General features: G+C 40.6%; 1 protein-coding gene across 1 annotated transcript in view; it reads right to left on the reverse strand.

Moving 5' to 3' along the window:
- The window catches only part of LOC115240695 (Down syndrome cell adhesion molecule-like protein Dscam2), a 94,391-nt gene that overhangs the window by 42,467 nt on the left and 35,050 nt on the right, over window positions 1-16,874 (reverse strand). Inside the window, 1 exon segment of the mRNA XM_029816001.1 lies at window positions 1,202-1,292. Coding sequence (XP_029671861.1) covers window positions 1,202-1,235 — 34 coding nt within the window. The 5' untranslated portion in view covers window positions 1,236-1,292.

Raw genomic sequence — 16,874 nt, forward strand, 5'->3', positions numbered from 1 at the left:
TTTTTTTCGTTCGGGAACAATTCCGAGAAAGGGACGGAGATCGGCGTTTCGCTGCAACGCGCGCGCTGAGTTTTCCACCCCGTGCCGGATGAGAACCACCATGTGCTCTTCGCCACGTAGTGTTGGCAGAGTGCTCGTGATCGATTACTCGTCATCCGCGCGCGATGTCCCGAGTTCGACGCCCACCGCCCGCTGCCAAACCAAACGTACTCCTTTCTTTTTTTCCTCCTCTCGCTCTATTTTTTTTTTTTTTTCTCGCTCCCGCTCCCGCGCACATTCGTCCTCGCTCCTACCTTCCACGTGGTCATCGACCGTGGACGGAGCGTGGTGGTGCGCGCGACGTAGATGCTCGCCGCGAAACGGACGCGTTTTTCGCCTTTTCCCTCCACGATCGACTGCAGACGGGTTATTCTGCAAGTTCACGGAGCGTCAAATCGGAGTCACTTTCCCCGAACGTTCGCGCTTCGATGGAGACTGCGAATTTTTATTCCGTCTGTTCTACGCTCGCGTGTTCGTGAAAAGAGAGCCGTGGGAATATTGGTAAAAATGCGGAGCAATGCAAGAAATGCATTCGAGAACTTGACGCCGTTTTTGTGTCTCTCATCGACCCACTTTGCATATTGAAATTGTATCTCCCGAAAACTTTGTACGATTCTTAAAAGATACGAAACTTCCATTTGCCTACAGTATACACGTATAGCAGAGGCATTTTCTCTTGTATATATTTTATACTATTGGACGAAGAAACAGTTTTGTCACAATTGAACGATCCACTGAACAATTCATCAAATGCTCATTGAACGAATAAACTTGCTTCCACATCCGTAAATATAGCGATATCATTTTCGCGGACAAGTTTTATTTTCTTTATGCGAGACAGTTTAATTAAGTAAAATAAGATGGAGAAAAAAATGTTTCTATGATAACAATTTGTGCGAATCGTTTTCTAACTCGGCAAGTATTTCCCCAACATTGCGGAATAACTCATTGTCGCAAAAGGGGAGTGTTGCCAGACCGAGAAGTTTATAATGAGTGTGACTTGCTACCAAAGTTTTGCCGAAACTTTCAAATATAGTCTCTGCTTCAAAGTCCATTCAAAACTGCAGATCCTACGCTAATGACTCCAATAATCAACATCGAAGAACGCCGACATGTCTTTCGTAATTGCTCGAGCAGGGTTTTATGTTAACGTTAGACTTACCGATCAGTAGGAGCAGCAATAATGTCGACTCCATTCCCAAAACCCTAGTGTAGTTTAGATGTAATCAGCTCAACACATTCTTGAAACTCTCCTGAAACAAAGTATGCAGCGAGAAGATTAGAGAGATAAGCTCTTAATCCAGAGTTTCCGGTAATTGATCGGGAGCGAATAATTGAATTGAAAGCGCAAAACTAAAAAGAGATTAAGCAAATGGCTTCTAATCCGCTAATGTTATGTCCGCGCTTTCAAAGCAGACAGGATTTTCAATTAATCGTGCTATTTTTCATTCAGTTTCAATATGTAACGAGAAAATCATAATCATCGCATAAAAAAAAAAAATTACGTAGTAATCATGAATCATATATAACGAAAGCAGTATACCAGGATAATAACATTTCATGAATTTAAAGCGTATTCCTTAATTTTGCATGTTTATGATAAGTTTAACATACAATGCTCGGTGTCTTTCTCGTGTCTCTTTCAGCGTGTGGGAATGCGCGGGTCGCGCGAAAGTGTCGAGAGACAATTACTATTATATAATCACATGCGCGAACGGACAGCTCTTACACACATATACACACATACATGCGCGCGCGCGCGGAGCTATGATAAAACGCTTGGTTTGCGACGTCAAGAACACATGTAGCGCGTTGCGTCAAATGGTTCGAGCGCAGGTCGATGGCCAAAGTCGGACAGAACAATGGTAAAAGGGCAGAAAGATAGAACGCGACGGCAAGGGACGGTTGGATAAAACGCGTTTCGGCGACGAGGCTTGGGTGTAGGATTCGGGGCAGGGATATGGGGGTGTAGCGGGAGATGGGGGAGAGAAAGAGAGGGGAACATTCCCGTACCGGAAGCGCAACGGCGGCCATTTTTCACGGTGCGGACATCCGTTTCCGGTTCACGATCACCGCGAAACACAAACAAAAATGGCGGACTCGGGGTGAAGACGAGGACGGAGGGACGGAGGGAGGATACGGAGCGAAAGAGGAAAATGGGAAAGACGGAAATCAAGTGCCGTGAGACAGAGGGGGCCGCGAGGCGGAAAAAGAACGACCGGCTTGACGACACGACGGCGGTTCTGTCGTCCATTGGAAGTTCTTTCTCTCTTTATCTTCTTGGCTTTCTTTTTCTTTTTACCATTTTCTCTTTCGCCATCGCCCGTTGCTTTTACGTGTTACACGTGTAGGATCTCTCCTCAATCATTCAGGGTGTATCTTTAAGATTTTCTTCAGCTTTAAAAGCTTCTCCCTTATGCACTCACATGCGCGAGATCGAAAACTTTTACGATGCTTAGCGGTGAGATGTATCGGTCTTATACTTTTCATCTCACAGCTGTCTTTCTAGATCCATACTTCAATCACTATCGCTGCGCTCGAGTTAAAACTCTAAAGTCATGAAAGTATGACAAGGAATAGAAGGGAAAAGAAAAACACGACTTTTTAAGTAGCAAATATTAACTTCAATCTTACTTTAGTTGATTCTTTGTCTCGTTGTAAGATTAAAACTCCCGAAAGAGAGCGAGAGAACTATGAAAGTAAACTCAATGTTATAACGAATGCGTTCATAAAGTCTCATAAAAAATAGCACGCGATTATACTGTGGGTATATACATTTTATACATTTTAACCCATTATACGAAAAAGGAAGGAGAGAGACGCGCGGGGAGATAAAACCGTCTTGAGCGGTAATAATCCGAGTTCCGCGGATATAAGGTAGTCGTCTTTGCCGTTCGACGCCAACGGGAACACACCCGGCATCCTTGCCAATCTCCGCCCTCGCCGTTCTCAATTTCCATCGTTCTCCTCGGCGTAATAAAGCCTCTTTGTCTTCCAGAGGCCGTCGGCGACGGTCTCTTTTCGCGGTTCGCGCCAAGCGTCGTGAAACGAGAGAATGGAAATTTACTTTTCTAGGACGGGGCACGTCTTCGCGCGGCCCCGGTCGATTACCGTATCGGGCGACAAGGACGAATGAGCCCGACGTAACTTGGCACCGATCCGGACACAAACGAGCTTTTGAAGTGCACCGTCTCGATATCATAACATGAGCTTGTCAAGAAGATTAAGATAGGCGATATGTGGGCGATTGTGGAATTTCTTATCAAAAACCCCAGGGAAAAGGAGAGGGAAATTTTATCATTTGTCTCCCGATTCAGTTTTTATCAAACTAAAGATTTCTTCGAAGAATCGAACGGTTTGCTCGGACCCTTTCCTAACTTAATTCAATAAAAGTCTTCAATTTCCGAAATATCAATCGGAATATATTTATTCGAATCAAAGTAAGAGGTTCCAAGTCTTATTGAAGCGGCCTGATTTAAAAAAAAAAAATAGTTGACGTAAAGTTCTTCGAGTATCTTCTAATTTTCAGTCTTCGGGGAGTAATTCGGTTTAAGCTGGCACGAGCAATTCCGCAGAAGTTGAATGGCCGCGCGCGCGAGAGAGGTAAGACAAGGACGGGCAAGAGTTATGCATTATGATTCGCTCCGTTCCCTCCCTTGCAACCCTCCGGCGCCAACCTAATAACGTCACTTGTTGCACGAGCCCCCCTCTGACCCCCACACTAACCCCGACGAGCTCCTCTCTCGCTTCCTCTTGCGCGAAACTATCGCCCACCCGGCACGGCAAAGTCCCGTGTCTCAAGGATACCCTCGTCTTATGAATTTCATTTATCTCGAGCACCCGCCGTGAACGCGCGTACGCGTGCGAACCACACGTCGAGACTACCGTTCTGTGCGTGTATATATATGCGTGTGTGTATGTGTGTATTTGTCGATGTTCTCTCGTTCACGAACCTTGAACCGCAATGTCGCATATATGCGAATCCCGCGTCTCTACATCAACGGGTGAAACAGGCTTGTCCTTTATATGCGGTCATTAATCTAACACGACGTTGCTCTGTCACCCTCCGCCCTTAAATTCGTTTCACGATTCGAGAGATGCACGGCGAATTTTTCGCATTGTGACGGTAAAAAAAGTGCCGCGAGAAATTAAGCAATCAGGAAGGGGGAGAGGGTCAAATCTACATTTTTCTTTCTCATTTATTTTATACGATAATAGAACGTACTGTCCCGTACCGTATGCAATATCGGCACATATCCTACCTCCGGGTATAACCGCAATTTATTAGAACAGAAAAAAATTGACACGGAACGTCCCTGAGACCTCGTCGCACTTTCATAGCCGCAAGTTTTAAATTGCACTGGTAATTTAGCGATATGACAGCTTTTAGCAAGAGGTTCATAACTATTCGATCAACGTTGCTAGAAATGGCGCGTATCGGATAGTTTCATCCAACTACGGGAATACCATGCTGAAACGAATCAATTTGTTCCAGGAATTTTTTAATTAAACGTTCCCTTTCTTTACTTCGTTACGCGTGCGGCCGACCAATGCGTGACTCGCTTACATAGTATACGGCATTACATGTATGAATGCAAATCGAGTTCGTATGCGTGGATATGTGCGTGTGCGTGTTATAAATGAAATAACACACGAGACAAATATAAAAAACACAAATTTTTAGCTTTGCGAAAAAGAACATGCTTGAGAAAAATTTTATAGCTATTTATTATTACACTGATACAATGATAGGACAAGAATGTCTCATTCGTTCCACCTATCCTGCGACAATGAGTGACGTGTTTCAAGATTTTACAAAACGAAAAAGGATGTATATACTATTTATTATTTTGTCGATTATTAACGCATTTATAAGAGATAATTCGGTTGATGCATGATGAGTCGTAAAATACACGGCATCGTGAAATCACGTTTCTCGAGAACGCGCGAGTGCGGAGGAAAGGGTGTAAAGGATAACAGTAAAGCGAGATTGTTCGAATGACTTTGCGCTCTTTGCGCGTCGGCCGCCCTCCATCGTGGGCGCATCGTTAACGAAACTTCGCTGGAATTTCAGCGCGCTCATTCCTCTCACCGCGCAATCACCGCCATATATCACGAAAACCACACCAAAGTATCAACCTGACACGTCTGCTCGTTAATGCGGAAACGATCTCAAGTACACTGTCGCGCCAAAGATCTATCAAATGCAAGATGGCCTCGCGTTGCGAGATTCTGAATTAGAGATTGATTTATCAGCAATTAGTAATTCTTGATAAAAAAAAAAATCTGGATAAATTTGCAGAGTGGAAGATCTGTGCTCCTTTTAGAGGAAAATTGTTGTAAAGAACTTAGATTTTACGAATCAGCGTAAAATATAAAATTGTTTACTAGCTCCGATTAAAAGCGCCTCTGCTTTGAAGCGAGTTACGCGGCTTCCGCAAAAAAAAAAAACAAAGCAAAAGAAAAGAAAAACGAGCAAATAAAATGTTCTTGATAATAGGAGCTTCGGGCAATTTTAATCGAATCGAAAGCAACGAAGCCGCGGGAGATATTCTGATTGTAATTCGATAAAGTTTCGCTCACGCTCGTTACATTGTCAGATCGCATAAAGCATAAATTCGGACGGTGTTTAACGAACGCGAGAAAGAGAGGGCTTCGCCCGCTGGTTACTGGAAATATCGCGGTACCAGTGTTTCACCACGGGGAAAATAATCGACTGCCGGCTGTCAACGTGTGCTTGAATTGTAGGCAATAATAGCATCGCTGGTACGCGGGATTAAAAGCGACGGAAAAACTGCGCCGCACTCGAGATATATCGCTGCCCGATATATATTTTCGCGTTAAGCTTTCTGTTTTCGTGCAACACCGCAGAACGCGGTTCAGTCGAAAACGTTATATTTCGACGAACCCCTTCCGGGGAGTGCCGAAAAAATCGAGGAATTGTTTCCAAAAAGCAAGTAATTTATTTTGAAAATTCTCACACGGTGTCGTTATTTCCGAAATAACATTTGCGAGGGCATACATATCCCCGAAAAATCGAAATAAGAGTGAGACATCGCGAAATATCAGTTATAATGAGAGAATTTATACATGTGTTCTCCTTTAGTAATTTTTCAGGCTATTATCTATTTTAAATTGCTTTTCTATTTTCTGTGTAGCCTCAAATATCTCTGGAAGTGACATTGTCAAATAATAATATTTCGGTGAAATGAATTTTCGATGCTTTGTTATATTTTTTAGTTCCGGAATTTCAATTTTCTGCAGCTTTAGTTGTATATGCGCATGCGTGTGTGCATGCATGTGTGCACGCGTCCATTTAAAATATAAATAAAAGATCTATATTTTATATTTCATGATTGCGCTTAAAAAAATATAAGTGTTAACGTAATATTTATAAAAAAAAAAATTGCGACTCTCTTGCACTATTCGTATACATACATATAACATGCTTGTAATTGATTTCTTGTCAACGAATGATGAATATTAAGCCTCGCCTACTATTCCGAAAGTTCATTTACATATCTATAGTCCGCAACTTTTCGGTCGTAAAAGAGAACGGTAGTCATTACGAATATATTTCATTACTCTTCCTTACAGATGCGAATTAATTCCAATGACTTTAAAGTTTTAATATTCGTCGAAACATTAGAAGAAAAGGCATTCTTTGCAAAACGCGAGTTAAGGGTGTAATAAGCGTATACAAACACTCATTATGCATTGAAAATATGTTTAATTCCACGGAAGGCATCAATATATCAAAAGAGCTTTCGAGCTTTCGTCGCTTTTGAATCTGCGTTACGAGTTCTGCGCACAATGTGAATTCATAAACGACTCCGAGGTGAAGAACGAGGGTATTTCTGCGTAATACTGTGCTTTCTTCACTGAAACACAATCGCGCAATTAACTCCTGCTTCGTTAACAGCCTCTTTATAGATGGAGAAGGAAGTATCGAAGACCCTAACATTCATCGTAGCCGAGTATAATTTTCCGTGAAACAGAAGGCCAAGAAAAGATTACAAATGAAACCAGAAAAAAGATTGTATATGTGTTTTCGTGTTTGTGTCACTCATTATTTGTGTCATTCATTATTTGTGTCATTCATTATTTGTGTCATTCATTATTTGTGTCACTCATTATTTGTGTCATTCATTATTTGTGTCATTCATTATTTGTGTCATTCATTATTTGTGTCATTCATTATTTGTGTCATTCATTATTTGTGTCATTCATTATTTGTGTCATTCATTATTTGTGTCATTCATTATTTGTGTCATTCATTATTTGTGTCACTCATTAATTGTGACAATCATTATTCAAAAGTCAATTCATGTTCATTTATGTTTCAAACTTATGCAAAAATATTTATATCTCACACGTGCATGATTTTATACGTATAATATTATATTGTACTTTACAAAATTAAAATATATCAAACATACGTATTAGATGCATTAGTTTATGTTAATTGCTACTCTACTAAAAGAAGAAAGATTCCATCAAAACTCTCTTAAACGGATCATTCATCTGACGTATAAGTATCTTTATTTTTTCCCCGCGCTTAATTTTTTTCCGAATAATCGGAAAACCCAGTCGAAAACAAGACGAAAAGAAGAACAAGAAATAAAGCGAAATGAAAAGAAAGCAATGACGGAGAATAAGACAGGGAGCGGTGATGCGGTGGATACAAACGAGAATAGAAGGAATTGCGCGGGAGAACGTTGGAGGATGTACCGTCGTTCCAAAAGGATAGATCGTTAAGCTACTGCTGAATGGAAGGAACGGGAGAGACGTCTTCCCTTTCTGTGTGGCTCTTCGTTCGGTCTTTTCTTCCGCCTGTCTCCCCGGCCGACTTTCCGATTTTCTACGTCGTCGCGAAGAAAGGATATTGTTCCGCCCACACAGTATAGTAGCGACGCGGCGGAGGCAGCCGCGAAGGAAAAAAGGGGATATCTCAATGAGAATTTTTCATCAGTCCGTTGCCAAAGTGCTGATTAGCGACAACCAAGCCGACGAAATTGTTTTCCGCACCCGTTTCCCGCGACGCCGAAACTCGGCCTCGATCCTCGAAATTCAATTTAAAGGACCTCGAGCAAATCGCAGTCAATATCCGTGCATTTTTACCGCTGGACCAGCTGAACGAGCGAGTACGATAATCTAAATTGTTCCATTCATTATTTGTGTCACTCATTAATTGTGACAATCATTATTCAAAAGTCAATTCATGTTCATTTATGTTTCAAACTTATGGAAAAATATTTATATCTCACACGTGCATGATTTTATACGTATAATATTATATTGTACTTTACAAAATTAAAATATATCAAACATACGTATTAGATGCATTAGTTTATGTTAATTGCTACTCTACTAAAAGAAGAAAGATTCCATCAAAACTCTCTTAAACGGATCATTCATCTGACGTATAAGTATCTTTATTTTTTCCCCGCGCTTAATTTTTTTCCGAATAATCGGAAAACCCAGTCGAAAACAAGACGAAAAGAAGAACAAGAAATAAAGCGAAATGAAAAGAAAGCAATGACGGAGAATAAGACAGGGAGCGGTGATGCGGTGGATACAAACGAGAATAGAAGGAATTGCGCGGGAGAACGTTGGAGGATGTACCGTCGTTCCAAAAGGATAGATCGTTAAGCTACTGCTGAATGGAAGGAACGGGAGAGACGTCTTCCCTTTCTGTGTGGCTCTTCGTTCGGTCTTTTCTTCCGCCTGTCTCCCCGGCCGACTTTCCGATTTTCTACGTCGTCGCGAAGAAAGGATATTGTTCCGCCCACACAGTATAGTAGCGACGCGGCGGAGGCAGCCGCGAAGGAAAAAAGGGGATATCTCAATGAGAATTTTTCATCAGTCCGTTGCCAAAGTGCTGATTAGCGACAACCAAGCCGACGAAATTGTTTTCCGCACCCGTTTCCCGCGACGCCGAAACTCGGCCTCGATCCTCGAAATTCAATTTAAAGGACCTCGAGCAAATCGCAGTCAATATCCGTGCATTTTTACCGCTGGACCAGCTGAACGAGCGAGTACGATAATCTAAATTGTTCAACATTTTCGTTGCCAATAGCGTTCATACATAAATAATGAGGGTCGGTTGGTTGATATCTCATGTAAATATATAATAGATATGATGTTCGATCAAAAGTTATGATCCCGAAATTTAATAGTCAAAAGTTTTGCTATTTTTGATGCCGCGTAGTGTTTTATCGATAGCGTAGTGTGCACAGGATAAAGTATGACTTATATATATATAAAGCGTTCCAGAATTATCGTTTATGTTTTCAACCACAAATTGCATCACAAGATAGAGTATTAAATATTTTATTAATGAAACCTTAAAAAAAATTTTCCTTAAAAAAATACAATTCTTAATAGTATAATCTTTTTTAGAATTAAACTTTGTCCAATCTTTTCTTCCTCGATACACGATTGACGTAAAAGCTCAATGTTACGACGAGTAATTAATAATGGCATAGATAATAACGGAATCAAATGCAAACGCATCGATAAATTATCCATCTTATTATAATATTAATCCATAAACAAATTACTCATTAATTAGTAAGTATATTTTATGCTGCAACAATTTGCGGAAACTGTTATTGCTGCGTCGGTTGCTGTCTATAGTTCATTATCATTTCATGTTATTAAATTGCCTGCTTCAATATCATAAAATCTCAAAATAGCCAAATATTTATTCCGTGAAAATTTTGCGCAGTGATATGGAAAAACCTAATTTCTCTCTGAATGCTCGAAATTATGTATATAATTGAGTTTTATATGTACTATTATATGTTATGTATGTAAAGAAAACCTTGAAAACCTTTAATTTTTTAATTAAAGTAATTTTTTCAAAATTAGAGTCATATTATCTGTTTCTCCTACATTTATCGAATTTTCTTTTTTTTTTCTTTTTACAGAATTTATATTCTGTAATATGAATTATACGAAATATACTCAGAGTCTTAATAAAATTAAATTCTGAAAAATATGACAGCTTTTCTGAGCCCAATATTTTCCCCAATATTATCACCAGATCCTCCAATATTATTTTTTATAATAATTAGTATTCCGATATGCAATCTGCATTTATAATCAACATTTTAACAAATTTATTAGTAATATTATATTGATAGGCAATCAAGCTGTACCATTAATGCATTACTCAGTTACTATATGTTGCATTTGCCGAGCATTATGAACATCACAGACCATGTAATTATTGCATTATCAAATAGTTAATAATCATTCGCATGATTATAACATTGTCTATGGATTATTGGCTAAATCGAACCAATCATTTTTTATTCTCGAATAAAGAGAGTAAATGGAAAATTACCTAATTTATCTTATCATTTCAAAAAATATTTATTTGTGATTATTGAATGTTAAAAAAATCTCTCGTTTTAAACTTTTATAAGAGTTTGCTGCTGAAGTTACCCGTTAGTTACGAGACTATACATAAACACAAATGTTTTCACAGTTTCAACATTTTTCCTTTCCAAACGGTTTATTCAAATAAGAAAGAGATTAGAAAAGTCGTCGAGGAAGAACAAACATCAAGAAAAATATCTCAGCAACTTGGAGAAGCTATTCCAGGTAAATGATCCTGGTGCATTAGCATCTTTGGAAACAATCACGTTGCGACTCCGACTACTGTTCCATTCCACGTACATTCCGCATTTTATTAATTTCCCCCCAGGATCCTCTACAATATTTATATAAATTTGCTCCCTCAGAGCAGCACGTTTTCCCGACGTTATCCATCGAATCGCGATCAGCTTTTCGCCACTTCAGAATTTATCCGACCGGAAATTAAACCTGCCGCTTGGCCGATCCGTTCGTCTCTCTCGCTTTATCCCGCTTCCGGGCTGCGGAAGCGGATCCTCTTCACGTACTCTCCTTCGTAGCCCTGGCGAGATGGAAAACGATCTCCGAGATGTACCGTGGAGTGACCAGAAAGTAATATCGTTGCGGGTATTGGCCTGTGATCGAGTCGATCTAGAATTTGCATCGCCGCTTCTACGGTTATAGCCGTTATATCGCGGGTCTCAAGTAATATACCGGATGTCCGCGAAGATGCCGTATACGCGAATAGCAAAACCGACGAGACGAGATGTAATTCAATGATTATGTTACAGCCGTCATCTGACAACATATAATTTCGTTCACTCAATTAATTCCCCAGACTGGTATTTCCGAGTTTAAAAAAAATATCAGCGAGGGACAAATTTTTGACAATTGCTTCTTCAATGGTCTGACATATCCGCGATGTCATATTTCGCGTTGAGAAAGCCGAATATAAGTAACTCCGTTACACGACTTAAGTAAACTCGACGATATAGACGAGCGCTCAGAGCGACCGATACTCACGTGCGATTTTCCGGTCATAAAAAAAAAAAGTGCACGAAGCGCGTTTCCTCCGTCGTTTCATCGGCGGAGCCGCCATCGTTTACCCGCTGGCGAATAAAACCCGCCCGTCTCCGTCGCTTCCTGCGGCGTTGTCGCGGAAACGGAAGAACGCGTATTCGGAAAAGTGGACGTCCATTACGTCCACTCGCGTCGCTCTGGATGGAAAATTCCCTGCCGTCGCCGGTACGCACTCGCTCACTCGCTAGGATCTATAGACGCGTAAATGGCGTTAGCGGCAGAGGGAGATGACAGAGAGAGAGAGAGAGAGAGAAAGAGAGAGAGAAAGAGAGATCCCGGGAACGTTACCGGCACACAGAGAGAAGCTTCGCAGATTTATGTCCTATTCATTACTGGGCGACACACCGACGTGGAGGGAACGAGCGCGCTCGCGCTCTCGGGGCCCGCAACTCGCCCGCTCTGCTTTCAACCCCCGTCGTCGCTTTTGCCCCCGTCCACGTCCGCTTCTACACCGCGCGGGCACCGATATGTTTACCGTGTTGCAAACCGGTGTTTGCTCGACGCGCATAGCACCGCTCGTGGCGAATTGTGTGTGTGTGTGTGTGTGTGTGTGTGTGTGTGTTTGTATATATGTGTGTGTGTATATGTCTGTGCCACCCGCCGCGATGCTAACGTACGTCGTGTGGGTGGCGATACATTAATGACAGGCGGACAGACGTCGAACAGTTCGGCAATGTAAGCGCGCGGGATCGGGGACGAAACAGCCCTCCCTTCTTTTGATCGACCCCAACATGCCTGGGGAAAAAATGGACTTGATGTGATTATATAATCATATATAATCATTTATAATCAAATCCGAACTTTGGCGTGATATGACCTTATATATAATCATATTTGGCTACATCTGTTTTCTCATATATAATCAGATCTAGTCGAATATGATTATATAAGATAAGATATAATAATATATATTTTCAGATTATATATCGCGCCAAAACATTTTCGGATTTAATTATATATGATTTTATATAATTACATAAGTTCATTTTTTTTTCGGGTATCGAAAAGAAATTAATCTTAATTTAGGGGATCAAAGTCTAATCGGCCCGGTGGACACTTAGAATTGATTAATTATTATTTAAAAAATGTTTTTTGTTTTTTTTTTAATTGAATACTGCAGATCTTGAATATTATTTCTATTGGAGAAATTCCTTCTTATTAGAATGCATTCTTATATATTTATAGAAGGAATTATAAATATTGTATAAGAAAAAAATTACAAGTAATACGATAGAGTTTACAAGTACCTAATAGCCCCTTCTTGATATCGCCAACATTAATTTGTTATCCCGCAGGCAATTTCCTTCGGTTAACTCCGGCAAACTAAATCGTATTCGATTATATCGGTGAAGCCATTTGCATTACTGGAATAGGAACAAAGTGGCGCGGGTCGCGACTGTCGCGATCGAAGCCGTATATTTAAGTCAGGATATTTACGTTAGTGGTATACAACGGAGACAAGAACGAAAGACGTCCGTGCTCCAACATGCCAGCGCAAACGTTCGACGCCATTCGATCGGAGTTCGGTCGAATATTGCAAATTCGCCGCGTAATACAGGGCTTGTGCATACGCCCGCTCGTATATATACATGTACGAGTATTCGAGGTTGCGCTGCGGTATCGTCGCGTTTGATGGCGTGGCCATTCTCGCTGAATTACGATGGAAGTGTGCACCGAGTGCACCCTCCTTCTCTCCCAGTCGCCACCCTCTCGTCGTCGCCGCCGGTGGTGGTATTCCGGACCGGTGATTTCCCGTCGCCTAACTATACGCGAGCAGAGCTGCTACTGCTGCTCGGAACATCGCATTACGGTCTTATCTGACTCGCTGTCTGACGGAAAAAAAAAAAAAAGAAAAGAAAAAAGCGAGGAGGAAAAATAAAAGGGAAGAAATTCGTATCTCGCGTTTCGAGGATCGCAAGCGAAGGATATTCGCTGGATCGTCGCTAATTGCGACTCGATTGATTCTATTTTACCCCGCTTAATTCGATTTTATCGCTTAAGATCTCGCGCCCTCGCGTAAACAAAAGTGTTAATTCGAAAATGAGATATATAATCTTTTTAATTACGTTGAAAAATTCTAGTGCCCGTTATAAACCGTGCTCAATCAGAGTCGCGTGCAGGAGAGGATCCTTTGAACTACGACCTGCGAGAGATAATGACTCGTATTTACCGTCCCCTTTAATTTTTCCAGAGCGCGCGCTGGAAAAGATGAATCCTTGCAAAAGACGTTGCTTTCATACGCGACATAACAAATAAAAAACGAGAAAAAAAATGAGTCTGACATATCGCGGAGCTTATTTCGCTTTCATCGTGCCAACTCTGACCCTCCATCCAGTTTATTCTACTACCGTATTTTCATATAATCTGCAGATTTCCTCTCTTATTTATCACGATTAAAAGTCTATGCTCACTATACAAGTGATATGTCAACGTAATATCAAATATTCTTAAATTTTTTAATATCGACAGCGAGGTCTAAATCTCTGACTGTGTGTATTATTTCATTTGATATGAAAATATTTGATATTGATGTGACGGTGACGTTAGGTATATAGTGTGTATAGACTTTTATTCTTTAATCGTATTCTCCAATATATTTCGGCTTTACTGCACCATTTATTCGTTTTATAGCTTTCTGTGTCGGATCTAACTTAATTTACGGCTGACAATTAAACGATCAAGCGCGTGATAAAAACAGATTTGATGATCTGGTGGAAACGCGCGGCCCTCGGCGTGCATTGATGATCTGTTTGTGAAAGATAAATGCCTATGGAAGCTTTACCAGTCATGTCGGCAAACTTTTATCGCGCGTCAAAAGTTCTCCCATTTCGTCGGCGAACGGCGCGAGGCGGACGTGTGTTATCGAAGTATCGGATCACCCGATAGCAGAGAAATCGATAATGTCACACCCCTACCGTATTAGCGGCAATCTCTTTCCAGGGTGAGGAGAGAAAGAGGTGTGTTTGGTTACAAAAAAGCGAGGAGGAAAAATAAAAGGGAAGAAATTCGTATCTCGCGTTTCGAGGATCGCAAGCGAAGGATATTCGCTGGATCGTCGCTGATTGCGACTCGATTGATTCTATTTTACCCCGTTTAATTCGATTTTATCGCTTAAGATCTCGCGCCCTCGCGTAAACAAAAGTGTTAATTCGAAAATGAGATATATAATCTTTTTAATTACGTTGAAAAATTCTAGTGCCCGTTATAAACCGTGCTCAATCAGAGTCGCGTGCAGGAGAGGATCCTTTGAACTACGACCTGCGAGAGATAATGACTCGTATTTACCGTCCCCTTTAATTTTTCCAGAGCGCGCGCTGGAAAAGATGAATCCTTGCAAAAGACGTTGCTTTCATACGCGACATAACAAATAAAAAACGAGAAAAAAAATGAGTCTGACATATCGCGGAGCTTATTTCGCTTTCATCGTGCCAACTCTGACCCTCCATCCAGTTTATTCTACTACCGTATTTTCATATAATCTGCAGATTTCCTCTCTTATTTATCACGATTAAAAGTCTATGCTCACTATACAAGTGATATGTCAACGTAATATCAAATATTCTTAAATTTTTTAATATCGACAGCGAGGTCTAAATCTCTGACTGTGTGTATTATTTCATTTGATATGAAAATATTTGATATTGATGTGACGGTGACGTTAGGTATATAGTGTGTATAGACTTTTATTCTTTAATCGTATTCTCCAATATATTTCGGCTTTACTGCACCATTTATTCGTTTTATAGCTTTCTGTGTCGGATCTAACTTAATTTACGGCTGACAATTAAACGATCAAGCGCGTGATAAAAACAGATTTGATGATCTGGTGGAAACGCGCGGCCCTCGGCGTGCATTGATGATCTGTTTGTGAAAGATAAATGCCTATGGAAGCTTTACCAGTCATGTCGGCAAACTTTTATCGCGCGTCAAAAGTTCTCCCATTTCGTCGGCGAACGGCGCGAGGCGGACGTGTGTTATCGAAGTATCGGATCACCCGATAGCAGAGAAATCGATAATGTCACACCCCTACCGTATTAGCGGCAATCTCTTTCCAGGGTGAGGAGAGAAAGAGGTGTGTTTGGTTACACCCAGTTTATTAAGATTTGCAAGTCTCTCGCTCTTGTAAATCGTTGTATCGTCAAGCGTTAAAATAAATTAGTTGCTATACATTTTGTGACATTAAAAGCTAATAAATGTAGATAGAAAGTATGCACAGTGTACATTTGACAGATGGTAGACAGCTGCACTATTAACGTAATCGCAGATAACCAACGTATATCGCGCGAAAAACAAATATGACAGAGTTCGAATAAGGTAAACAGACGACACGCGCAGAATATGAAAAACAAATGTTTAAATATTTACAAGAGATAAATATATTTGTACGCTTTCTCTCTCTCCCTATATGCTATCTTGCGCTTTACCATAGAAGTGAATAATCACAATTGCCGGATTTACAATCTTCGTAGATAAATTTATTCTCTTGCGGGACACATGTGAATTTGTTTTGTATTAAAGCGCAATCAATTTCCACGCTGTATAATTCTACCAAACTTGGGCTTAATTTCGAAATGTAAGTTCATATCTCAAGCAGCTGCTGTTGCCTGACATTTGGACTGATAGTCAAGCCATAGGAACTGAAATCTTTAGGGGTGACACTGATGTATCGTCCCGTAAATGTCGAGGAAGATCTGTCGACTATGTCTCGAGAGACATTCGCGATAGACGGAAATTTAACGAGCGAGAATATTTTGACGAGGAAGAAAAACCCTCCGTGTGTGTGGTGTGGGTGTGCCTGCGTTTTTTTTTTACCCGCGCATATCTGTACCATGAATGTACAAAGAGGGCAGAGGACGGCGGGCGAGGATACGCATTTACATGCAAAAATCCGTATCGCGCTCGCTTCGGAAGATCGATAACGCGATAGAGATTCTTTTCCCGTCTCGCTATTTCGATACATTCGCGAATGCGATCGACGGGCATTCGCTTTACAAAGAGCAGTTCAACGAGATATTATTGCGCTAACCAGAAACCACGTTAATCGATTGCTACAATGTTAACGCGTCGAGAGCGAGCGCTCGGGTTCGTTGTGATATTCGACACTTCTACATGCCACGCGATATTTCCTTTTACATGCAACGCATTCCGACGCAAATTTACATCCGTAATCGTACGATTGTGATTAGCAACATTATTTTTAACTATTTTTAAGCGTATAATCTGCATTTATCCGTATTAAAATGGATCATTTCTATAAATTATATTGCTATAAATTATCTCTATGAAGTTATTTAGCTTTGAAATTCAAGAATAAAATTATATTTAGATGACGGATTACACATCTCGTTTTTCTAAAATGATAAAAAATCGATCTTCAACGTAAAAATGTATGT

Source organism: Formica exsecta, unplaced genomic scaffold (genome assembly GCF_003651465.1).
Source record: "Formica exsecta isolate Colony F162 unplaced genomic scaffold, ASM365146v1 scaffold444, whole genome shotgun sequence".
NCBI classification, from domain to species: domain Eukaryota; kingdom Metazoa; phylum Arthropoda; class Insecta; order Hymenoptera; family Formicidae; genus Formica; species Formica exsecta.